We start from the raw sequence: 25,788 nt of genomic DNA on the forward strand, positions 1-25,788 counted from the left end.
AGCGCCAGAGCAGCTGTATTTCACTTTCTGAATGATTTAGACAGGAAAAGCAGAAACCAAATTGTCTGATGGCTGTACAGCAGAGACCATGATTCTGACACTGATGACATGAGATCCCTCTGATGAATGGCTGCCCCAGAGCCATCCAGAGCTCTCCCACGACGCTGCCCGTGTGGTAGGTAGGGAACAGCATCAAGTGGACACACTTGCAGGGCATCCTGCCAGGCTTCTGCAGGCCACCAAGTCTTCAATGCTGGCAGGCTCAGTGGAGCAGCCCATGGTCATTGCTCAGAGCAGGGACTGCTCATGCTTTGCAGTACTGTGCCAGAGCTGCTGTGAGAGTGGTTGTTTGGCAGAAGCAGTAGGAGGTCACGGAAGCACGGCTGCTGCACTGTGGCTGAAGGCAGAGTTTTGCTGAGGACAGGTTGGAGACAGTGTGGCTGTATGTGGTGCTGATCTGCAGGCAGCACATCCTTACCGTGACCTGGCTGCAAGTATGCTTTGCACTTGTAATATCTGGATTGGAAAGGTCACCTGAGGAGGTGCTGTCTCCCAAGAAAAGAGACAGATGTGTGAGAAAAGGGTGGAAGAAGGAAGCTGGGCAACCCAAAGGCTGCACATTAGGAGGGGCATCTCTGGGAGCATGAAGGGAGAGGGACGGTGAAACTGAAAAGGTACAGACCAGGATGGGAAGCAGGAATGTCCCATTTGGCACAGAGAAGAGGCGGCATATCTCCTTCTGTGCCCCATTTCTTCTCTAAAATAAATCTATAGAGCCCTAGTGCCACATAGACATGGCCTTGGCTCTAGCCCATCTGTGACTGTATCTCTTCCCCTACCCCACAGGTACCTGTCAACACAGAGCAAACTTCAGACCAAATACACATGCTTTTACAACTATTAATGTTGTGGCTAAACCTCTTCCTTATTCAGCCAGGTTTGGCTTTTTGGTCCCATCTGGACTGTTCTGGGTACCAGCACTGCAGACTGGTGGATCTTCTCTCCCATCCTGCCACCAGCCCAGCCCTTTGGAGTAACAACTCAAATTAAACCTTTTGCTCTGAGGCCACAGCCCATTTTTGTTGTGGGTCAGGGAAAAAGGATCTGCCTATGCCCCTCAAACAACACTAAATAGATTTTGCATTTGTTTTTATAGGAGGAACAATACAGTGATCTATGAGCAGGGCCTCTCTGGCTCCCAGAGACAAGATGGCAGGGTCTTCCCTGACAATCTTCTCCGTGTGAGAGTCTTAGCCTCTGACTTCCCCCAGTATGGTTTCCCTTTCACTTCCTTTGAGGGCTGCTGACTTCTCTCCCTCAATGGGACACTCAGCCCAGGAACTGAGGGTGCCAAAGCTGAGGGTGCTGAGACAGAAGAACCCCGCAGAACATCTCTCTTGCTGGCTCCAGGCCTTGGGAACTGCAGCAGTGGGTGAATATCCTGATGTTGATTTCTCCTGAGAGTCTCCATCTGAATGCATCCTTCCTGCAGGCGGTCACAGCCGCTTTCTCCCTCACTTGTGTCCCATCAGTGCCTTCCATCTCTGCAGACTGGTGCATTTCTCACCCTGCTGCAGGCACACAGGAGTCTGCTTTCATCTATGCCATCTCTGCTGCTGGTGTTGCCTTTGCCGTGACGCATGCCTGCAGCCACGGGGAGCTGGTGAAGTGTGACTGCAACCATAAGATCCAAGGAGTCGGCCCTGAAGGTGAAGGAGGAGGCCGGTGGCAGGGAGCAGGTGGTAGGGGAGAAGCTCCATGGGGGAGACTCTCACCAGGGAAGGAGACACCTCCCTTCTCCACAGCCCCCAGACCCTTGGGAACTCCTCTCAGGGCTTCATCATTTCATGGCTGCTTTCCCTGTGTGGTTTTCCAACGGTTGGGCTGCTCTGACAACCTGTCTTATGGGGCTGCCTTTTCTCAAGCCTTCATAGACAACCCTGAGAGGAGTTGTGGCATCTCCTCCAGCCAAGAGCTCATGAACCTGCACACCAACGAGGCTGTGAGGGAAAGGTAAGGGCAGGAACAAGGGCTAGGAAGCCAGGCTGGCTTCAGGAACTTCTCCTTGGCTAAGTGGAGCTGGGTCCAGCTTCCTTACCGCCGGGAGCAGTCTGGGGTAGCCACAGGTTCCTGGACCATGGTTTCCCAGAGTGGATCTGCATCCTGCTGCCTTTCCTGGCCCAGCACTGTGCCACTCTCACCGAGCTGGTTCATTGCCCTCTCAGAGTGGGGTCCCAGCCCCCACTACCCACTTTTGTGCAGAGTCTTCTTTTCCTCACAGACACCTGCTGTGATTTACCTCACTTGGCCTTTTCTTCAAAGGAAATTAGTTTCTACACAGGTTTTCTGCTCTGGAGGGCTTCCCTGCCCCTCCAGCCCCTCCTATCAGGCACCATCTTCTTCAGAGGCTGCTGTCAGATCTGGTCCCTTGACCATCCTCTGGCTCTGGGTGGATCTGTTCCCCTCACCACAACCCCGTGGGTCAGAGCAGATTCCTGTCTCTTCCTCTGCCTCAGGGAATTCTCTGGCAGACAATATAAAAGCTGGACCCTCTTGCAGTGACTTTGGAGTCGTTGCCTATGAGTGGATAAGCTGCGCAGGACCTCTCAGTTGTCAGGAGAAGGTTCACCAAAATCCACTCTGCAAGAGGGGCTCCCCAGCGACAGCAGATCTGGATTATGACAACAGGGCTATTAGTGATGGGTCTTTCTTAATTACTATACTTCTTCTCCTGTTGTAATGATTAGACACATTGCATTTGAAGCTGTTCTTGTCAACTTGTTAATCACCATTAATCACATTACCTTTCTTGGTTTAATAAGAGAAGTAAAACGTAATTACACAGAGTATTGGAGAGTTTGGGCCTTTCGTGCTGATTGCACTCTGTGCTTTGCCCACTCTGGTAAAACAGACGCTGCTCCTTTGGCTGGAGAAAATGTTTTGAGGAGGACTCCCAGTGGCTGCCAAGGCGAAATGCTGCTGAGTGAGGCTCCTGCCATGGTGTGCTGCTGATACTGGTGCAGAGCAGGTACTCCAAGGGTGACATCTGGCCCTGAGGAGCTGGCTGGCCAGCAGGGGGTCTGGGAAGAGCTGCCCAAGTCTCTCCAGGCTCTTTGCCCCACCACAGCCCCTGAGAGCCTGCCCCAGAGCCCAGCGCATCCCACACATCCTCCTGCTCTTGCCCTCCAGCCTGTTCACCACAGGATGTGGAACTCCTGGTGCCACAGCAGCACCTGCTCCTCTCCCTCCTTCTCACTCAGACCCTGGGACATCTCATTTCTCTGGCAGCTACATCGAGTCACCTGCAAGGAGAGCCTGAGTTCATAGGACCACTGCCCATCCTGCCCCCAAGGAAAGAGGATCCTCGTGATGGATGGCATCCGGAGGCCGGGATGATGGTGGCACCAGAGGGAAGAAGGGAGAACCAGCTGTGCAGAGGGAGGGAGAGCATGACAACTGTACTGTGCGTTTCCCAAGATCCATGGGCTAGAACTCTGTCATGCTCTGGTGGGTTTGGGTATTGTTAGTGCCTACAAAGCACCCAGGAGATGGGGAAGATCCTCCCCTGCAGGGAGATACAGGGATTCCCCTGTGGGAGGGAGGCTCCTCATTGCTCCTCTATCTCGCTGTCAGTGGCTGTCTCTGCTGCCCTCCCTTACAGTGTCTGTGCAAATCCCACTGCCTCAACTCCACACCAGCTGAACCTGGGTCACTCTTTGTCACCATCCCCCACAAATCCCCCAGTTCTGTCCTACTGGAGGGACAAGCAAGTGGGCCAGTGAGTCCTGCAGGGACCCAGGGCTGGCTGCGAAGGGACTGGCCGTGGAGGAGAAGGCTGTGTAAAGGGCAGTGCAGGCTGCTTCTCACCCTCTGATTGTAGATGCTCTGCTGGAGACACTGGTGGTTCTTAAAGGTGCAGTACCTGGGGTACTGAACTCTGTTCGAGTTGCAGATCTGGGGAGATGGGAATGAAGGCCAGAGAAAGAAGAAGAGAAGGGTGGGAGCATCTCCTGGGCACACACCTGCCTTGAGGCATCTCCTTCTTGGAAGGTGTTGCACTCTGCCTTCAGCCAGAGGGACACACAAGGATCCTCACAGCCCCAGTTTGCTATCCGGCTGCACCAGTGCTCCACCCTTAATTCTCCATGCCAGTGACCTGCAAGGGCTATGAGGAGCTGGTCTGCGAAGGGATAAAGAGAACCATGCTTCTCCCTGCCCTGGCCCACCACGCAACCCAGGCTCCTCCTCAGAGGTGAGCAGGACATGCAACATACTTAGTACCTTCTTGCCTGCAGCCTGGAGCTGGGCTGTGACCTGAGGGCTGATGTAGTCAGTGAAGCTGCCTGAATCACACTGAACACGGTGCAGGTTTTTATTGTTGTGACACTGCTCCATCTTCAGTGAGCAGAAAGCAGAGTGAGAGCTCATGTGCATGTAACGCCGCTCGAGGTGGATGCAGTGAGGAGGTCAGGGTGGGAAAAGGAGACTGAGGAGCTCCCATATCCCTGGCTTGGAGCTTGACTCCCTGGTCACCCAGGTCAGTTTTTGCCAAGAGGTGGCACCTGAAAGGACAGTGCTGACAAGCTCTGCCCATTCAAGCATTGTGCTCAGCACTGCAGGGAGCCCTGCATACAGCGGGCTCAAAGGTGATCATCAGCATCTTTACTGAATCTCCAAACCCAAAGATTCTTTTTTCCATCTCCTTCCAGGCCTTTATGACTGCTGATGCGAGACAGGTTTCCTTCATCACTGCAGAGCACAGGACCATCACTGCCTTGTTGTTCTTCAAGGCTAAAAGATTGACAGACAAGGAGCGGGAGGAAATCAAGCCTCATCTCTTGTCATCAGCTGAAGAGATAGACCTTTAGTTAAAAACTGGAAGTGAGGAAAAAAACCTCAAAGCACAGCAAGAAACCCTTCCCAAAGAAACTTCGGACTCTTTGCCAAACTGTGGGAATCCATAGAGCCTTTATGAGCCTGTGTAACACACAGCCTACAGAGGTGTGTGTGCATTCAGTGACTGGATGAGGAGCACAGCTTGAGGACCTTGCCCAGGGGCCCTGCAGGATCTGCTGCCTAGTTTTGTCCATCTGAGGGCACAGCAATGAGACGTTTGTTAGAGGTCTGCTGGGTGTTGACCATGGGGCAGACCCGCTTGGGTCTAGAGCATGGAACTTATTAACCTCCCTCCTGCTTGAGCCGAGAGATTTGACAGAAAGGCAAAAAATTGGTAACAATGAATGAACTGTTCATTCAGCACAACAGGAGAAGCCAGAGGTGGAAAATGTAAGGACAGTGGGATAAGGACAATAAGAATATTTTGCATCTCTTAGAAACAGTAGAAATCGTAGACATGGCACAGGAATATTATTACGCTGAGATGGTGTCAACTATCAGCAATGATGCAAGAGAGGTCGAAATGCTGATTAAATGTTTGTATCCTGTGGCTGGAAACAAAACCAGTGATAAGGAAACAAACGTTGGTCTGGCAGAATGTAAGAAGAAGATAAGAGCAGCAATTGCTTATGGTAAAAGGCTGTTCAAACCCATGCACTGGTTAAGCTGTGTGGAGGAGTTTTCCTCAGAGTAGTGAAACTTCTTGGAGACCTTCAGATTAGAATTAAAAAAAATAAGAAGACGTGGAGAACCTGGTGGAAGGAAGAGAAGATGAGATTTCCTAAGGCCTGGAAAACTTTCACCTAAAGCAAGAAGCTAATCAAGCTTTAATTAGCTGAGCAAAGACACTAGTGGGTGGCCTCTCAGTCAGTCAGACCTTTGATCAAGGTGAGGATCAGCTGGAAGGCTCTCTTTTTCAGCAGATAAAAGTGTGCTGCCTTTTGGTGACTCGAATTCGGGGTGAGATCATTCAAAGCTGAAATTAGCTGCATATGCCTGACACGAAGGGTATTTAGCATGGGAGCAGCTCATGAGGTGGTTTCTCCACAGCTTGGAGACTTCAAAAAGACACCTCAAATTTCTCTCAGGAGAAGGACCTGTAGGTAAGCCACACAATATTATTTTCCTTTGGGGCTCACCAAGCATGGCTCCACGTCCTGCGCTGCGCAGGAAGGCTGGGGTGAGTGATCAGAAGAGCTGCCAGGCTTGAAGGCTACGAGAGATCAACCTCCCTGCTGTGAGGCTCTTGCGTTGACATGGGTTGTGAAGAAATCAAGCTGTAAGGAATGGCTGGTGTTCACACCTCCCTGGCCATGGGAGAGGCAGACACCATATGCACAGGAACATGCAGACGCCTGGCATTTGCATTGGGTTTAGGTGCACGCTCACAAAGGAGAATATGGGTGAGTGTTAGGGCTACTAATAGGAAGCAGCTCTGTGCACCTCATTAAAAGATCCCTGGGCACTGCCACACACCACAGATGGAGGAGCTCACAGCACGTACACTGCACTCACAGTGGGTCAGAAACAAGTGATTCTGTACCCAAACAGTTCATGTTAACCAGCAGCAAATGAGTATGCCACGATCTCTGAAGGCACCTCTCTCCCTAAGATATTGCAAGAGAACCTGGAAAATCTTAGTGACAGAAAATGTAATGAGTGCTAGATTGTTTTTAAAGACATTACAGTCCAACTTGTTTTATGACAGTGTGGCAGATGCTGCTCTAGCAGGCATCAAGGCAAGTGAAGATGCTCTCTCAACTGTCCTGTACTGTGCTGTGGACAGGCTGAAAATGGTATCCTGTGGGTACAGACCTGTGAACAAATGACTGTGGTGCCAGCCCAGAGCACATCAACCACATTCACTGAAACACCAAGGAGAGCTGAAAACTGTCAGAGGAATCTAAGGGCCAAGATGATCAATTGCTCAAAGGCAAAAAGAAAGAACTTCAGATAAAAGCCTATCTTGCTTTAGCATCTCAAGACACAGAGCGACACATACAGAGCCTGCTTCTGTGGTGTCTCTGAAGAGTGCTGCTTAACAACATTCAGCTCTCTTTCAAGGTAATGACAAGGACTTGGGCCATTACCTTTCAGCTGCTGAACCTCCCTGACTTTGCTGGCTGTGTGAGGTGGAGAGAATACCTGAGGCAAGCAAACAAGAAGATAAGGAGCAAAGAGCAGCTTTCCAGCACTTTGTAATTTCTGTTTTAGCAGAGTTGCTGCAGGAATCTAAAACCACTAAGGAAAAAGCCATTCTTAACAACTTCAGAAAGAAAAGGAGATCTTGGCCTGCATGCCAAGAAGGGAGGCAACAGGGAACTCAATGCAGGAGCCACTGGGAGAACAGGAACGTAATGCCTGCCCAAGGGCCTGGAGGCACCAAGTGTGAGACAGGTTGCGTTTTGGAAACATATCTCTCCTGCTGACCTGCATGATATCGCTGCTCTTTTTATACCTCTGTCCCCTAGGACACTGAGAGCCCCCTGCTTTGAGAGTCCCAAAAGCCTGGGAGCATTTGAACTTCTTCTAGCCTGGTGGAGAGTAGACAACCTGCCATGTCACGACCACCCTTTCACAACTCGCCACACACAGAAGCAATATGGAGACACCAAACTGGGTCCTGGTCTTACCGAGCAGCCAAAAGACAGGCATCTGCCCCATCTCTAAGGGACAGCCAGTTCCTGAAAGCCTTGAGGATCATCAGGGGAATGGGTCCCAGCCCACACCACCAGACCAGGGCAAAAGCTAAGAAGTAATGATCCTTCAAAAAGAGTGTTGGTTTTTTTCCTTTCTGCTGACGGTATTTTTCATGAAGGATCTGGGCTTAAAGTTAAAAGTATTGGAGACGAAGTGTGTAAGCACCACAAGGACTGTTTGGAGGGGCAAAACAGGAGCAGGAGGGTGAAGCTGCTGGGAGAGCTTGGCTCAGCCTGGCTGATGAAGCTGGGCTCTCGTGAGCCATGAGCATCCGCATGCAAATACCAACAGGACAAGGTCTGTATCCAGGACAGCCTTGATGCTGAAGGAGGTGCAGGGGTCATAGCAGACAAACAAAGCAACAGCGGGAAGCCTTGGAAAAAAAGGTCAAATACAAGTCTTGTGTGCAAAGAGAAGGGCAGGGAAAGGAAGGGAGGCCGATCTCCTCCTGCACAGCCAAATGCTGAAACCCATTGCTGAACGGTACACCCAGAGCTGGAGCATGTGGATATTTGAAAGGGATACCGAAAACTGCCACACAAAATGAGTGATGCATGGGCTTACTCTTTAACTTCTTTCAAGACAGAATTAGGGTATATAGCGAACTTTGAGCAGAAGAAATACTGGGAAATAAGTAGCTCTTTAACTGTGGGGCAGAAAGAACTGTAAGGGCTAAAAATTGAAAATATAAGAGACGTTTTTTTCCCTGTTCGCAGAAAGGCCACAAAAACATGCTGCCAATTCTTCACTGTGTCCCTCTCTAAAGGTTACAGCTAGCTTCATCAGGTACTACAAAAGCTGGTAGAGCAATCAGAGCAGCTGCCACAAACAGGGCTGAGCGAGAAGAGGTGGACATCCGTCTGGACTTGAGACCATAGGGAAGGCACTCAGCCCTGCATTCAATGCCTGTCACAATCACACACCCCTTCTGTTAAACCAGATGCTGCCTGGCACCTGCGCACACTGGCCAGTGCCACCCAGCACCGCTCCTCTCGCTGGAATGGAAATGCCTCAAAGCATTTTGCACCTTTTTAAGGTCATACTTTGAAGTCCCTCTGAGAGGAGGCAGGATGTGGTGAGCAGCAAAGCCGACAGGCGTGGTCTATCTTGCCTTTTTATCCTCACTTGAGTTTAAGCTTTGCTCAACATGATTGATGGGGCTCGGCTGCCAGGTTACAGACAAACAGTCAGCATTAGTGTCTTGGAGAACTCTGCAGTAGAATAGTGAGTGTCACCTGCAATCATAGCAGTCTCTCAAGAATCCCAACAGAACTAAATCAGAGCAAGGCTCAACTTCAGAGGCAGGGAAAATGAACAGATCCCCAATGAAATGTCACGTACAGAACACCAGGAAAAATTTGCCAGGCAGTAAAAGCTTCCTACAATATTAGGAAGGAGGATGACATAAGCTACAGCCTTGCAAGAGAACATTCACAGCTTTAACAACACGATGCAATGCGTTTTTCCACACCATGCTGAAGGGGGATCTCTGGCTCAACAGGAGTATTGTGCAGTGTTTTCAATAGAAACCACAGATGTGCAGTCATGCACTAAACCTGAGCATTTACAGGAATGTCACTGGCCACGGGCAGAGTGAAACCAAAATGACTTCTCCATGACGACCACATCTAGATATTAGGTTTTTCATTGCTGGCAAGCAAAAGAATCTTTGCATCTCACTCAAAGCAAGTGGTCCTCAGCCACAAAGTGCTAAAGGATCAAGAAGTAAATTTGAGTGAAACCAGAATGATTCCTTTGCAAGTCTGTTCTGTTTGGGCTCACCAGTTCCAGCTGCCTGAGCAGGGAGGTGAATGGATCCTGGCAGCTGAGCTGAGAAGAGCTCAAGATGCTCAACAAGCTCCTAGAGCATCCCTAGGCCAGAGGAAATAAGAACAGAATGGAAAAGGATTGCAGCAGTCTGGACTGTCACAGGGCCCTGTGCAGAACTGCTGTGCAGCTGCTCTCAAAGCCAGAATGGAGAACCAGAAACCCCTTAGAGAGGGCAACACAGAGACCCAGAGTGCAGAGAGGTGCATGTACTTGAAGAGAAATAGCTGTTCTGCAGAGCTTGGAGCAAAGCTCTGTGCTCCCAGCTCTGTTCCCTAGCCAAAGCTTGCTTTTGCTTTACCTGGGTGCTGATGGAGCACCCCTTGGAGCTCTCCTCAGGTCAGATTGTTTGAAGAAACATCTGCCTCACCTTGCATGCAGAGAGGCAAGGAGCACAGCAAGACACACGTTTACTCCAGCATCTAAGGAGCTGTGTTTGCAAGGAAGCTAGTTCTGCAATGTCATCCAGGCTCCCCGGAGACATGAGCTGGGAGGATGGAGAAGCACAGAGGCGGTTGCACACTGCAGATGGTCACAGTGCGGGGACACACATGCATGGGATAAAGCCCTGCTTGCAGCTAAGGCCCAGCCTAAACGCACTGTGCTCACAGTGCAAGGACAGCAACGCTGCCAGGTGCCAGCAGTGCTGGGTCCCCTCTCTCCCTGCTCCACCCGTGCTGCAGCAGGGGGGGTCTGAGGGGCTCCCTGGGTGCAATAAGTTTAGGTATCTGACCAATTGGCCTGAGTGCAATAAGATATGGGGACATCTCAGATGGCTGTTTACAGAGTGGCTGATACAGAGCCTATCCCAGCGTTCCTGTAGCCCCCTTTCAGTACTGGAAGGCTGCTATAAGATCTCCTCAGAACCTTCTCTTCTCCAGGCTGAACAGCCTCAATTCTCTCAGCCTGTCCTTGTACGGGATGTGTTCCAGCCCTCTGGTCATCTTCATGGCCTCCTCCGGACTCGCTCTCACACATCCATGTCCTTCTTGTGCTGAGGACTCCAGAAGTGAACGCAGTACTCCAGGTGAGGTCTCACCAGAGCTTGGAAGAGGAGCATAGAGCAGAGTTGACAGGCAGAAGGGAAAGTGAAAGCTGTCTGCCCTCAAGTGGAGATCACAGCCTTATGCTATGATAGCTCCTCATTCCAGGAGACACATTCACTTTCCCTCCAAACCACCCAGCTGCTCAGTTTGTCCTTCTGTCCTTTATCACTCTGCTATCTTCCCTTTTAGAGAGACCCAAAACCTTGTCTTTCCAGGATCTGACGAGGACTCGTTATTAGTCCTCAAAAGGTTAAAAAAAAAGGCAGGTAGTGATGCAATGAGTTAAAAGATGACCAGCCCAGGCCTAGGAACACTAGAGAAAACAACCCCTTGAGAGCAAAATAATTTGATTTCAGCCATGGAGGGGATGGAAAAAAGTCCACAGGACCAAGATGCTGCTGGCAAAGCCTGTGCCTGTCCAACATAGTGCACCGTAGTCTGAACAAGCACAGGTGACCTTCCCAGCTCAAAAGCTGCAGCTCTTCCCGCAGTGAGAGCTGGGTAGCTGAGGTCATGCACAAGAGCCAAAAACCCTGGGAGACTTGGAGAGGGGGCTAATCTTGTCCTCCCTCTGCTCTGTGGGTGATATCAGAGACAGCCTTTTGTGCAGACCAAACGGGTCAAGTGCTGGCTGAGCTGGAGTAGGTTAGAACTGGAATTGCACTGTTCTCCTGGTAGCTGCCCGAGTACCATCTTTTACACTGTGCACACTTTTTCTTTTGTGCTGAGGAAAGGGATTCACCAGCAAAAGTGGAATTTGGGGGATCCACCAGGATCCCAGCCCAGAATGCCCAGCTTGTAGGGAACAAGCCAGACCCCAACTCTGTCCTTTGGGGATGGGCTATGAAATGCCTGTGAGGGGGGAACTCAGCTGCTGCACCGGACTGGGAGCTGCAGCATTTTACTGCCCCACACAGTCACTGCTTGCAAAGGAGCATCGCTGCCGTGCGGCAGGGGAGGACGCCCAATGACATTCAGCGTTAGCCTGGCTCTCCCAGGCCAGGACTTCATGCCAGCAGCGCATATCAGGCCAGGCCTGGAGTATGACAGCTTGCTGTGTCCTGTCACAAACCATTCCTTGGATACAGCAACTTTCTAATTTTTGGGTGGTGGGAGAAGAAAAGACCATTTTCATTCCAGCACCTGGGAACTTTGACACAGATAAAGTTTCCTGTGGGCTCTCTCTGCTGCTCTCTTGAGTAACACATTTTTGTATGAAAAAAATGTTCCTACTTTTTTTCCTCTGCAGAAAAACACAACAGGAGTTCTCCCAAGTTTTTCAGCTGCACCGATATAACTGTGCCACTTATGTTCTCTGATGCAGGGGTAAAGGGGAAGCAGGACTGCAGAGATTTAAAGGGTGCTGTTACTATGGTGCTTTCTGAACTAGGATGTTTCTTGGCCCCTCAAATGTTAAGACACTTAAAAAGCATCTTATCAACTCAAGGTTTCCTAAAGACCCATGAGAGACCACAAGCTAAGCTGCTGCGTTTGCCCTCAGATCAAGCTGGAAAAAGCTGCGCAGATTCTAAGATAAACTATAGGGAAGAGGTGATGAGCTTCAAAAAACTGCGGCCAGATTTTTTCTGCTGCCATCCCACCAAGGGAGCTGTGAAGAAACTGAAGAACTGAGGGAAGGGCCTCTGAAGTTGCCGTGGCTTTCAGCCCATTGCCTATGAAGAGAGGCTAGGGCAGCTATGCTTGTTCAGCTGAGTGAAGAGGAGATGGGGATGTCAGTTAACAGCAGCGCACTGGGAACTGAAGGAAAGCTACAAGCTGACAAAGTCAAACTCTTCTTGGCAGTGCCAGACAACACAAGAGGGAAAACGGTGCAAATTCCTGCTTAGGAGGTTGGGATTTGCCATTAGGAAAAGCTTCTTGTCTCCAGGAAAGCGGTGCAGCACATGAAGGGATGTCCAGCAAGGCCGCAAATGCAAACTGCCTTTGCACAAAGCCATGGTGCTACCGCAGGGAGTGTCTTGCTCCAAACCAAACTTCTGGCTAGAGACCCAAAAACAACCCATGCCACCACCATCCCTGTAATCCTGTGGCATTTCAGGGCAGAGAAACAGTCAGCTCTGCTCCAGCGGGGGTGATGGCTATCTGTGCCATTGAAGGTGGGGTGATGCCCTTACCTTTGGGGACAACGTTGTGGTTCTCCTCCTGGTCCAGCTGCAGGATGGCAGGATTGAAGCAGCCGTGTGTCTGGCGCAACTGGCAGGACACTTCTGCCTTCCGGGGGGGCCACAGGCTGATGAAGAAGGTCATGTACTCCCTGTCAGACATGGGCTGCCCGGAGCAGGGGCCACCGATGCAGCAACAGAACTGAGCAAGGTCAGCAACCCTGTGGGAAAAGGCAGGCTGTGCTTAACCTTCTGGAATGGGGCAGAACACGGGGTGGAAATCAAAGAGTATCTGGCAGGGCAGCCTGCTCTGGTCTGTGGGTGCTGAGCAGGGAACCAGGATAAGCCGGCCCTAGGTCTCCCTCCACCCCCCCTGCTTACGGGGCCCTAGGAGAACCAGGAGCAAGAAAGGTGGAAAAGAATGAAAACAAAGGAAAAAAAAAATTAAGAAATAAGAAAAAAGGCTGATCAAGATGGTCTCGTATTCACTGTCTGACAGGGGATTCTGCTCCTCATCTTAGAGCTGATGAAGTAAATGATCCAACAAAAATGTGAATGAATATCCACCCTCTCACAGAGCCATGCCTGAAGGGGCAAAGATTTTTCACAGCCGCTAGAAAGCCTAGTAACCTTTTGCAAGATTATTAGGTATATTTGAAGCCTGGCTTGGGCAGAATGTCACTTACTAACACTGTTCAGGACCGATACATGAAAAAGCTGCACCACATCCATCATGTTGATTAAAAGCAGAGCTGAGAAAGAAAGAATAACTAGAGACCAATTGCCACATTTTGCTTCCGAGGTGACACTGAGACAAGTAGATCATCTGTTTCAATGAACTTTATTTAATTCCTTATTATACAAGGGGGATCTGAATCCCCAAACTTTCCATCATCAACATAATGGAGAAGCCCCGCTGCACAAAAGGAAGGGAGAATTTGAGCCAGAAGAGAGGCTAGATCCATCCATCTCTCCCCACGTGGCCAGAAATTCTTCCTCCTTCACACAGGGTGCTTCCCAGACCAGCACGTTTACCCCAGGAATAAGAGAGACAAGCTAGCTCTAAACACTCCTCCCTCCTCCTCTTCTCCCCAACAAAAGAGGTTTCTCAATGTCAGTAGTGGAATGGTTACAGACAGGGAGTACGTTAGGGTTTCACTCTCTCAACCAACCCTATAGATTAAGAAGTGGCCTGGTTACTCCCTCTCTCCTGAAAATGATCCAGGAAAACCAAAGCCCTAAAATGGTGAAGACTTACCTCCTTTCCTTCCCCCATGCCATAGCCTTGTTCTCTAAGCAGAGAGTAGGCAATGAACTCAGTGGAAGCTGAAGGAAAGCCAAGGAAAATCAGGGGCTACCTGAATCCCTGGGAATCTGGTGGCTACCCTGGTGCCCTCATTCATTCCCTTTGAGGTTCAGAGACCTGTTTGGAATAGTACATAGAGAGGGTCTCCCTTAGGGATTCGGAAACAACCAGGGATACGGGACACACGGGAACCGCTGTGAGGTTACACACCATTCCAGGGATGGCCCAAATCACAAACAGGGCAAGACTCCCCCCCAGCCAAGGGCCCAAGGGCTGGGGGAGCTGGAACGAGGCCCTGGCAGGGAGAGGAGAGCTCCTGTAGCAGTACTGAGGCCTCACGGGATTTTACTTCTTCTTCCTCTCCTGGGAACAGCGAGGGCAGAACCTGGTAGAAAGGGAAGCAAAACGCCAGCATTTATGGCATGATATGAACGATGAACATACAGTACCAAAGGGGCTTGACTAAGGTCCCAGACAAATCCTTAGTTCAAATTTTCCTTTTTAACGGGTCTTCTAAGTCTGTATATACAGTACTCTTCCTTCTGCCACTCAGAATCTCCCCTCTCCAAAGGCCAATGGGCCCTCCAGGTTGTTCACTCACCATTTTCCTCTTGGCTTTGTTGTCAGACCCACGCAGGCAAAATGAAACCATTCAATGGAACACTGTGGGGATGGACAGCAGTAAGTTAAGAGCAGTTTTCTTTGGAAATCATTGTTTCTGGGCTACCAAAGTTACTCAACATTTCATCAGAAATTCCTAAATCCCAAGCAGCAATCGGGGAAAAAAAATTCACACCAAATCTATACATTGTCAGCAAGAACTTCCCTTCTCCCTTGCTAAGTGTAGGGGCAAGAAAACAATATGTCATTTTAAGGAAAACCCTGAGGAAAAATGCACTTAACAAGCCCTAGCAAGCCACCCCTCTGCCCTTGTAAACTCTGAGGTAAGCCCTCTTGTCACTTCTTGCTGCATCATGCCCCACCCAAGCAGGACAAAATCTTTTGTGTGAGACCCTCCCCACTCCCTCCTCCATCATTTCTATCACATGCAGGTTCTTACATCTGGGTTGTCACAGCCAATCATCTCCCCATAGGAAACCTGGTGGCACAGGCAATAAGTAGGCTCATTGGGGTCCACGGGCATATCCAACACATCCGAAGGGTGCACATTTCCAAAGGTGACCGAAGGCATCCCATACTCTGTGCTACTGCAGGACAGAAATAAGATGGTCAGCAAAATAACTCGCTCCAAGTCCTTTCATGGGTCCCAAGACAATGCACATGTTTGCCAGAGACAGATGCTTCTCCTTTTTTAGGCACACCTCCCTCCAATGAAGTGACTTGCTTTCCCCTGAAAGAATTAAAGGGTTTCCTTCCTCTTGCATCCCAAGGAGGGACGGAGGACACACCGTCTGGTCTGGGTGGGGATCAGATCCTTTGCAGGACAGGCTGGCTAGGCCTCTCTTGGTCTGATCTGCAGTGATGCTCTCCACTCCCGCAAACCTCTTAACCACTTACGTGCGGACAAGCTTCAATTTCTTTTGGGCAGTTTTTGGCGCCTCCTCATCAGAGTTCTTCCCTTTAGAGCGAGCACGGGCTGCTTTCTTCTCTTTTTGGGCTCGGCCCTCTGGCAAGAAGAGAAAAAGGTGTTCCATCTGTCACTCCATCAAAACAGACACCTGAGATACCTCTTCAGCACTACAATACTTCGGAGTGTATACTGGCTTTGGGCCATTCACCCCATCTTAATGTTATCTAGCGGCCTTGAATTTGCTCACACAAGAAGAGTCCAGGTCACCATTCTTTTACCTGTCCTTCAGATTCCAGCGTAACAGTCTTTGATCTGTACCACTCCAGTGCCTGCCTTCATCCCCACCACTTCCACAGTCACTTGTTTGCCTGCTGTATCAATCTGCAGCCCAGTAGCGGTACTCACTCTTCTTGCCCTTGCTGGAAGAACTGTCGTAGTCACTCGACTCTATCTGCTTCTCCTTCAGGTCTGCTTCAAAGCGAGCGAGATCTGTGTCCAGACGCCGGATGTGCTTATCGACCTGCAAAGACAAGAGTGACCAGGAGTTACCACAGAACAGAGCCCGGGAGGACAAAGAGGACAGGGCATGGGACTCGCTAAGAGCTGAGAAGCAAGAGTGGGTAGGGCCTAAAAAGAGAGATCAGGGCCTTTCAGGATGGAAGGCTACAGTTCAGCCTTCCATATGACAAGCACTGGACACTTCCCTTCATACCATCTCGTAGGTCTGCATAGCCAGCTGAACCTTGTCGTCCCCAAACTCCTTGCACTTCCCATAGGCTTCCTGGATTTGCTTCAGAAGCCCCAGTTTCTCCTCTGAAGACAAGGTCCGTGCGTTGCTGATATACTCCGTGGCCAACTTATCGATCTCTGATTTGAGGTCTGAAACAAGTTTACCATTAAATACATAAATACACATGTATGCACACACACACACTACAGTGACCTCCAGCTGCTCCCTGTCTCTCTTAACTCTTTCCCTTGCAGCTCTTCCTTCACCTCCCTCATTTTCTTTCCCATGGCAAGAGGAACAGTCCTTGCCCTTCTCCTATGGAGGCGTAATGGGATGGCTGCCCCTCTTCTCAGTGGATGTACTCACAAATGGACTACAGTGACTTTCATCAAGAGAGGCTGAAGGGTCAGAGCAGCTGTAGGGCTTCCTCCCCTGCCCTGAGATCCCCAGGATAAAGGCAAAGGAAAGAAAACCTGTTCAAGCTGCAAAACTATCTCTAATCCTCACCTTCTGTCCTCTGATCCAGATCTCGCATGAGCTGGAAGTTTCTCTGCAGTTCAAATGGCAGGTTCTCAATACCTGCAGGGACAGGAGGACACATGGTGAAGTCAGGGTCTTGTCCACAATGCCAAGGCAAGAACAAAGCTAACCAATACCAATCCACACAGCACGCCAGACATTCTCAACGTCCCTTCCTGCTGCACATTAGCATGCTTCCTCTTGTCAACTCCAAAGGAGAGAGACTATAAAACCATGATATCTTTAAGGCAGGAGCACAGTTCTGTAACACAGAGCAGTTAACAGAAAACTGCTGCCAGGCAGAAAGATCTACGTCAAGAAAGTAGAAACACAAACTCTGTAATGAAGCCAGTCATCATAATACAACATATCCATCCAGGAGGTCCTTTCAGTAATGAGAAAAGAACAGTACAACAGCAGGTAGATAATGCCATTTAGTTATTTCTATGCAAGGGTGTCAAAATTAAAGTTGATCAAATACTAATTCACTGAAATGCGAGTCCATTTTAGTGCATCCATTTTACAGATCAGGGTCAGGAGATGCTATGCAGAGCCAAAAAACAAGGCTGAGACAGGACAGGGAGCAGGGAACAGCAGCCTTAACCCCTGCCACATGCTCCTTGTTCTGCCTTCGACAGCATACCCTCAGTGTGGTCTGTCTAGCACCTGGAAGGATGCTATACTTTGTGAATAGTAAATGGCTGGAGGGCTCTGATGAGCAATGTGATGTTGACAGCCAATTCATTTTCAGTGTACTCTGCTACTCAACCCTTGGGCATCACCAGATGCTCAACTGACAAAGCTGAGGAAAATGGTTCTCCTTCATCCATGCCTGTCTAATCAAACCAAGATCCAGTGTCACTGCATCAACCTGAAGGCTGGGCTTGACTACTGTCACCTTTATAACTAATAAAAAAAAATACCTCTCTTGTCAAGGTGGGGGAAAAACTCTTCACAAACATGTCTGCTTCCTGAGCTCACTAAAACACAGAGAGCGTAATTGAAGGTGTGCCCCCCGCCCATCAGCAAAACTGTCCAAGACATCAGTTCCGGCAGCCACCCCTGTTTTCACAGCCACATATTCCTGCAGCAGAGACATTCCCTGAAAAGCACTCAGCCAGCAGGGAAGGGCTGCAGACGAGAGGCAGGTTTTACCAAGCACTACACATGGGCCATGAGATTCATTCCTGTAAGAGGCAAAGACAACTGTAGGCCTCAGTGTGCTTAGGTGCTGCTCCTTCACCGTATGTTTCCCCCGAAGAGAACACAGTAAGTTACACACAGCTTCCTCATAAGTAATCGAGCTATGGCTTCAATGGATTGCTGTTGCCATTTTTAACTTCAATATCTGAGAAACGCTCAGATCACGGGTGTCCTTCAGTACCCGGACATGTAATCACATGGCACACATTCATTGCTCCTCTGTGTTCAAGGACAGGTAACGGTGCAAAGCCAAATTCTCAAAAAACCAGTAAGCAGCAAAATTAAGGCTGTCTGCACATTCCTGAATCTGACCCTTCCGTGCTGGTCTGGGAGGACAGACTTCTCACAAGGCCCAAGCACCCAATGACCAGATTACATCCTCAAGCTCAAAAAACATGTCAAGAAGACAATGGGGGCACAATGCTGACACCTGTCATTGCTCACAAAGGGAACTTGCAGCAGGAATGAAATCCAGCTTGGGAATCTCAAGAACAGGACCACTTCCTGCAGTCCCCAGTCTTGTCAACTCCAAGCCTTTCAATTTGCACAGCAAATGAAACATGGGTCACACTGCAGTGTGCCACTTTTCATTTCTCTCCAAAGCATCTTCTGAAGCAGACAAGACAGGTATCCTCTAGAGGAGAGCAGCATCTGTTCTTCTGCTGCACGCACTATGTCCAAGTTACACTGAGTTTATCAGTCCTGGAAGATCATGACTCCTAAATTCTTGTCTTTGTACTTTTAAAAAAAGATTAAAGTAATTTCTTTTTCTTTTCTAAAAAAGGAAAGTCGGTAAGAGTACAAATTCCACCAGGTACAGTCAGTCTTCCCTCAGCAGGGCTAGAAACCTTTTAGATAAAGCGAGCACCTGAGCCAGCACAAAAGCCAGTAGGACGCTATTCTCTTGGCAGAACAACTCCATACTAGGCTATGGCCATGACTGAAAGCAATGTTCTAGCAGCAGGAGAAACTTGGGCAAGGGTTTGCTTCTACTCCAGAACCTGAAAGGGACCATCCTCTCATTTTTACTGTCATCACTGTAAAAATCTGCTGCCATCCATCAGTAATGCCATTGCATGCCTTGTCTGGAAAGCCTCTGTCTTTGTCCCTGCCTGCCTGGTCCGTGCCATCTGTGCTTCAGGGACTTGCTCTTCCCAGGGCCTCCTCCTCCCAGTGCCAGCCCCTCAGCCAGGCCAGTGGCTCCCCTGCCTGGCTACCGGTCTCCACACGTGCAGAGCTCTCTGCTCCCAGCAGCTCTCGTCAGTGTGGAGAGAGGGTTAACAGAAAGCACAACAACATAAAGCTGGAGCTAAGCAAGTTTTAACTGAGCAATAAACTACCTGTGTGGTCTATAGTTTAATCGAACCGTGCAGAAGTGTTCTACTGTCTGCAGTCTAGCTCAAAAAAGCTCTCATCTACCTTTAAAACAAAACAAAGTGATGCTCTTGCATCGCAGTGGGGAGAACACTTGCTGAAAGTGCTCAGACTGGGCTGTGCTGGCTATCGGGCAAAACCATCCTAACAGTCCCATTGAGTAAAATCATCTCAGGTTCAAGTTTCTGTTTCCTCATTCCTACAAACAAAACACTTTCCCTCAGCTTTTCTAAAATCATTGGCATAATTTATTTAATTTCATGTTATTTCTATGATTTCATTTCCTCATGAATTTCTCCTTTTCCCTTTACAATTTGTTTGCCCTTTCTTCTTATTGCCAGATGCACCCGAGCCTTCCATAACTGAACACTGTCTATTGTAACATATCCAAATAACTCCAACTCTGAAATGATCACAGGAAAGGAAAAACTCCCCACAGGCACCTTGGCACCAGAGAAGAGGGCAGCGAAGGGCAGCCACTCTGTCCCAGAAAGGCAACAATCTGACAAGAGAATAAAGAAAAGCCAGGGCCTCTTTCAACGCAAACGGTGTAGGGGCAAGAGAGGAAGAGGAGGATGGTAAAGATTACAGTGAAGCAAGTGCAAGCAAGGCCAGCAGCTTGCCCTACAGCATGGGCTGCCACTAATGCAACTAAATTCATCTGTGCAGCCCCACTGTGCCCCGTCCATTCCTGTCGCAGTACGATTACCCTGTACAGCATCGGAGGTGGGTCTCTCACTGAGCTTTTCCTACCCTTTCCTTTTATTGCCTTGTTTTCCTTTCTTATCATAAGTCCAAAGCCTCTATACCTACCTTTGGTTTTCCTTTCCTATATCCTTACCCTTTCACTAACCCCATTCCTCTTTCACCTCTCCCATTCTCCTCTTTCCTTCCCCATTCATTCTTCTGCAGCCACCCATAACTGTGCCATCTTGTCCTTCAAGAACCACCCACTCCCACTCTCCAAAAGTCAGAATCCACCACCTCACTCTTTCCCCTCCAATTCTTATTTTATTTCTTTCACATGGGGTGTCATGTGTGGGCAGCTGCTATTTAAACTTCAGCTGCTTAACTCCGATGTTAACTCAGACACACGCACACACACACACACAGAGCAAGTCTACAAAGCCTGGTGACTTTCCCTATGCTTCCTTTCCCCACAGCACGTCACTTACCTGTGCCAAACAATGTGTTTGTACCATGACAATGTCCAGGTTGCTAAAAAAGAAGTCCATTGCACCAAGCACTATCCAAATGCATGGAGCCTTTCCCGAGACATCTCTTGATCCACCGTGTTCAGATTCATTTATTTATCAGTTTAAATTTATTGGAAAATGTGAAAATACATTTGGAAACCTAATGACAGTCACTTTATTGAATAGCACAGATTTCAGCACTTTGTGAACACCACATTGCTGAAGAAAATATAAAAAACCCACGCTTGTGCCAGGGACTGATACAATGCGAGGGGGAGTTCTCTGGCCCCCGAGATAGGAAATTGGCTGGGATCTTGCGGGGGAAGCACACGGGACTTACCAGTACTCCGCAATTCTCATAATTCTGAAGTCTACTGCAGGACAACTGGCTGACAGCAACCTTCAAGAGCTTCCTTGCTACCTCATTAGGCAGAAGAATGTCTTTTCTATCCCTCCATCTCTTCTTTTAGAGGCTATGACCCATTCAACTGCTGTTTCTACTCTCCTCTGTGTTCTTGGCTAATTATTTATCTTCCTATGCAGTTTAATGAAATTAGTGCCCGAGCAGCATATACACCTTTCTCTCTAATTCACAGATGGCTCAGCTCTACGGCAATTTACACATCCTAACCCGTAACGTTATCCTGATGACAGCTCTGTAAGGGACAGCAGTACCTACATTTAAACAGACATGGTACTCGGGTGCATGGTAGGCTGCTTCAGCCATGGGCACCCAGGAACCCTGTGGCCATGCCCTACACCCCAGGCTCTGGGCCAGCGCACTGCACACCAGTCCACCCAAGCGCATTGGCTGCAGGCACTGTCCAAAGAAACAGATGGCAGTCAGCAACATAGGCCATGCAACAGACACAGAAACTTAATGCTTCCGCAAAGAGTGCCCCCTTTTCACAGGGAGGGGCTCTTTGTTTTTTTAGTTTTTACATTAGTTCAATGGTACAGGATTGGCAGCCAAGACAGCAGGAGATGTTGTAAAGTTTCAGAAGAAGGATCTTTATTGCTGTCTTGAAGGTCAACCTTAATTTCAGAAGCTTGGAGGATTTGGAAGACTGATGTGTCAGATGAGACTCACACCACTCCAGGCTTTTCCAGCCTGTCACAGATCTCCAAAGGCAAGGACCACCACCAAAAAGATCACAGGGCTGTTTCCCACAACGGTCACATCAGATTTCTGTTGGGTCAGTGAAGAAAGGCAGAGAAAACACAGCGTGCTTTGTCTCGGAAAGCCATCTTGTATCACCTCTGATAAAAACACAAGTCAACAACAAAATCAATTATAAATAAACCGATCCTTAACAATAATAAATGTATCAGCTTAGTGTGGGCTGCGCCAGGAGCTTTCACACAGAAACAAATGATGCCTATGAATCACCAAGTCCTCTCCCCTGCATGAGATCTTCCATAATTTTCCATAGATTATGTGTGCTGCACCTGTGATGCAACTGATCTGATGTCTCAGAAAGGTTGAAGGCATCTTTCACTACCTTGAAACGGTGCTTAATGTAGAAGCAGTTTATTAAGAGATCTGCATATCTGAAGTAGGATGCGAGAAACTGCAGGGGTAAGAAGAGGAGAGGAGAAGATATGAGTAATGACAGTAGGTAAAGGGAGAGATAAAAGAACTGCTGGGGAATCTGCAGTGCACCCAGGTAGTAACAAGACTGGGAAGGAATGAAGGGCTAGCCTACAACAAGGTCTGACATCACACCCATGGCCTGCAGGAGTGCTAAGACAGCAATACGCATCACACCCTCATTTGATGAAGCTGCACAGAGGAAACCCCAGTCAGATACTCTGAAAGAATAATCTTGTTTTACTGGGTTAACCAAGGTTATTGAGGAATGAGAGGACATTCTCTTGTCACTTGTAGGAGAAAGACGATGACTTTCAACAGGGTGCATGGTGTTCCTCTTGCTCTGTGCTTACTCTGGTGTACGTTTTTGAGTATTGACAAGTCCCGAGCTGGTGTGCCTCTGTGCCTACTGACCCAGCAAACAGAAGGAGCAAAGAAAACTTGATGCCTCCCTAATCAGTACAAAAAAGGAGAAAAACTCAAAAGAAAATGACTAAACAGTACCATGTTAACTTACCAGCTGAGGACTCCTCATCTAAGCCTACTGTCTCCAAGACAATGGAATGAATATCAAGCAGCCATCCGAGTACACAGGCCAGCGACATCCTTCTGCCTCTCAAGCTCACCAAGGTTCCTAGCCCTCTGCCTACCACTCTCCAAAGTGTTTACATCTAATTTACACCAAACGTTGGCAGAATCTCGTTCCTCAGAGGTATGCAGTGGGAAGAGATGGAAACACTTTTTATTGCTTTCTTACCATTCCTCACCAACTTTTGATGGTGACTTTTATGCAGTAACAGACCAATTCAACCATATGGAAATTTGAACGCAGGTAGGTGAGCAGAGATGCCATTTCACAATACATCCTGCCACCAGAGAGCTGAGAGGGGGGGTACAGGCTTCGGTCCTCTTGCCGTAAAAGATAAATTTGTGCGCTAGCACTAAGGATACTTACTTTATTCTCATACCCACTGGGTGGGTAAACAGGGGAGCACTGACGGCAGAAGATACACATGGTTGCACAGCAGCTCTGTCTACTATAAAGACAACCTCTGCACTCATGGCACATTCACACAGAAACAGAGAATGGTAGAAAACTATTTGGGACTGCTTTCTGAATGTGTGTGCTTCAACAATGCCCTTTACAAAGAAGCTGTGCAACCCTTCAAACGTTCTAAACATGAAGAAAAGGCAGCATTTGCATCTCATCTTCTGGAAAATCTGTATCAGTCACCCTTTCTTTCTCCCTTTCAGTCTCCACTACAGTATTCCTAACACAGTATGAGAGTAAATATCGAGCCAAGCACAGTCACTCAAGTTTGAGCAAGCACAAACTCCTCTAAAGAGTCTTCATGCACATTCAATCTCCTTATCACAAAACGCTACAGTTTCCTCTTTCTTATTCTTCCTCTGCCCCTCTCCACATCTCAAATTCCTTCGCACCCATAGTTTTTCCTATGCTAAAGCCTCACTGCTCTCTTGCCAGGAGGGAAAACACTTCAGTATCTTGCTCTCTCCACTCAGAAGTGGGCATAAAATGGTTTAGAGACCATAAACAGGGCAGTATTTGAAGAAATGGAAATCTTTCATGCTTAACTTCAGCTGCTGAAGAGAACGGAGGGAAGAGCCATGCTCAAACAAAAATACCCAGGAAGAGGAGAACCGGAACAAGAAACATTCCTCTTTTCCCTCCTTCCCTGAATCCTTAGGCTCAGTATATGACATCCAACACAAAAACCAAGACTAATCCTGTAGCTCAGGAACTACAGAGTACCTGAGTGGCATGGAAGAGACAAAGACATGGCTACAGATTAGGCTCTAACCTGTCACAGTGAGACAAGGCTCAACTCAATCGCTTCAACCAGTATGAATAGATGTGTGTTCAAATATAGTAGACATTTTCTTACCCTCGGTCAGAAAGTGTCAGTCTGCAAGAGTGACCACCGAGTTCACATCAAGACAATGTGCCAGCCCACAATGCTTTGTCTGTGGAGCATTTTTTAGCTAACAACAACATCACTGTGCTTGAGCACCCACCCTGTTCACCAGACCCAGCTCCCTCTTCCCAAAGATCAAGTCGGTGCTCAAAGGAACCCATTTTTATGTTGGCAGAAGATGTGAAAGCAAAAACAACAGGGATCCTCAAGAGCCTTTCAGAAAATGTTCTGTGGAATGGCTTTGAACGTTGGCAGCATCATATGCAGCTGTTTCTCAGCTCAGAAGGGAACCATTTTGAAGATATCTGCAAATTGATTTTCTTAATCTGATAAACAAAAAGAGGAACAGGCACTGTTCTAGGGTTTTCTGTGTCAGACCTTGTAGTCATGGAAGGGGCAGCTTCAGCAGGATGGACGAAGGAAGGTGGTTGGAGGAGACAAGGTACGAAGTCTCTCTGTCAGGATGGTCAGCACAGAAGGAATGTGTGCATTTTTCTGCTGCAAAAAAAACATCTGCAAGGAGCATAACACATTTCAGACAAGCATACTTTCAATTAACAGCTCAGAGCAAAAGCCAGGGCATGGCTAATCCTAGGTCTAAACTCAGTTTCAAATTACAGCAAGGCCTTGAAAGCTACTGTAACACCAGACCTAAGCAACTGCCAGACAACTTTTACTAAAAGAACCGTGGTTAACTTGGCTACTCCATGAAAATCTCCTGGAAGAGAACTTCAGACATCCAAAGCAGAGGACTCGGGATTTATGAACTGAAACAACTGAAGGTGCATGTACAGCTCAGCCATTTTAAGACATCGTTTTTAATTACCTGACCGCATGAGAATTTTGTACAAAGTGTTTCTCATTCCTAGTGACTGAGCAGTGAGTCCAAGTTTCATTTTGTTCTCTTTGCTCAATACAAAGTCCCTCAAACGCAATCCAAACCTTAATCTGAAAATCACCTTGGCAATCAGCTTTTCGAGGTGTTCATTATTGGGACAGTAGAATGCTTTATCACAGTGGTGCTGTGGAGTAGCCTGCTTCCCTTACCAATAAAATGAAGGTCAAGGGATTTACTGAGGCACAGGGACTAAAGGCAAGGTGGCCAGCCTTGCACCTCTTGAAACAAATGCACCTCTTGAAACGCCTCAAAATGGTACAAAGCCAGACTTTTCAGAGTTACCTGTTCAAAGCAGACTTCAGCAAAGAGCATTCCACACATCTGCTCCTCTTGCTATAAATTTGCACTCACAATTTGAGGGAAGCACAATCTATGGAAGGAGAAACTGTAAAAACCGCGACCCCCAAAACAAACACAAACCTCCAAGTCACTTTGTCAGAGTGGTATTCAGCTGCCCCAGGCACAAGGCCACCTTTTCTCCTCCTACAATCTTCAATTCATTCATCAAACACCTTCCTTTCTTGAAGTATTTGAAGAGGTCCTATGAAAAACTGCCCTCTTTCATCATACACTCCTCACACATTCCCTGAGCAGATCCAGCCAGCAAACCATAGGAAAGAGAATCTCTGTGGGAGGAAAGAAAAATTCAGCTGAAACCCATGTCTGCATTAGCGCTAACACACTAAAAGAATTCCATTCCAAGAAGTAAATGTAAATATTAGACATTTTTAGAAGAGCTGGCCAAAGCTTCTAGATTATTTATTTGTATCAATTTTCAGGAAGTTCTGAAACATTGGAGAACTACTTTAAAACTGAATGGAATGTTTCTAAAATACTAAAACAATGTAAAAACGGGGGAAAGGGGTGAGATAGAAACTGAAAGCTGTCAGCTAGGCAGGAAAAGAAATAGA

At 48.2% G+C, this 25,788-nt stretch overlaps 2 protein-coding genes across 3 annotated transcripts in view; both read right to left on the reverse strand.

The window, feature by feature from the left end:
* Positions 1-100: 100 nt before the first annotated feature.
* On the reverse strand, positions 101-13,990 carry ACRBP (acrosin binding protein). Of its 2 annotated transcripts, none has more exons than XM_054075948.1 (3): positions 13,851-13,990; positions 12,605-12,813; positions 101-2,671 (listed from the first exon to the last, which is right to left on the reverse strand). In XM_054075948.1, exons 1-3 carry the CDS (start codon positions 13,871-13,873, stop codon positions 2,607-2,609), a joined length of 297 nt encoding a protein of 98 aa, XP_053931923.1. In that variant the 5' UTR covers positions 13,874-13,990; the 3' UTR covers positions 101-2,606. The 2 variants fall into 2 exon arrangements, with proteins under 2 accessions (XP_053931923.1, XP_053931917.1); XM_054075942.1 differs by lacking the exon at positions 101-2,671 and adding an exon at positions 2,690-4,791.
* ING4 (inhibitor of growth family member 4) overlaps positions 12,875-25,788 on the reverse strand; it is a 15,720-nt gene continuing 2,806 nt past the window's right edge. The window contains exons 2-8 of the mRNA XM_054075929.1: positions 16,667-16,738; positions 16,142-16,308; positions 15,835-15,949; positions 15,417-15,525; positions 14,959-15,106; positions 14,500-14,561; positions 12,875-14,283 (exon numbers count right to left, since the gene is read on the reverse strand). Of these exons, the coding sequence (XP_053931904.1) occupies positions 14,244-14,283; positions 14,500-14,561; positions 14,959-15,106; positions 15,417-15,525; positions 15,835-15,949; positions 16,142-16,308; positions 16,667-16,738 (713 nt within the window). The 3' untranslated portion in view covers positions 12,875-14,243. The remainder of the gene's footprint in view (positions 14,284-14,499; positions 14,562-14,958; positions 15,107-15,416; positions 15,526-15,834; positions 15,950-16,141; positions 16,309-16,666; positions 16,739-25,788) is intronic.

Source organism: Cuculus canorus, chromosome 1 (assembly GCF_017976375.1).
Source record: "Cuculus canorus isolate bCucCan1 chromosome 1, bCucCan1.pri, whole genome shotgun sequence".
Classification (NCBI taxonomy): domain Eukaryota; kingdom Metazoa; phylum Chordata; class Aves; order Cuculiformes; family Cuculidae; genus Cuculus; species Cuculus canorus.

Excerpts from the sequence above, each read along its gene's own strand:
- ACRBP (XM_054075942.1), bottom strand. The coding sequence starts at position 13,873 with ATGGCATGGGGGAAGGAAAGGAG. Across the intron at positions 12,814-13,850 it reads GCATGGGGGAAGGAAAGGAG|GGTTGCTGACCTTGCTCAGT; the intron begins GTAAGTCTTCAC and ends CTTTTCCCACAG. Across the intron at positions 4,792-12,604 it reads CCACAACGTTGTCCCCAAAG|CCTTGAAGAACAACAAGGCA; the intron begins GTAAGGGCATCA and ends TCAATCTTTTAG.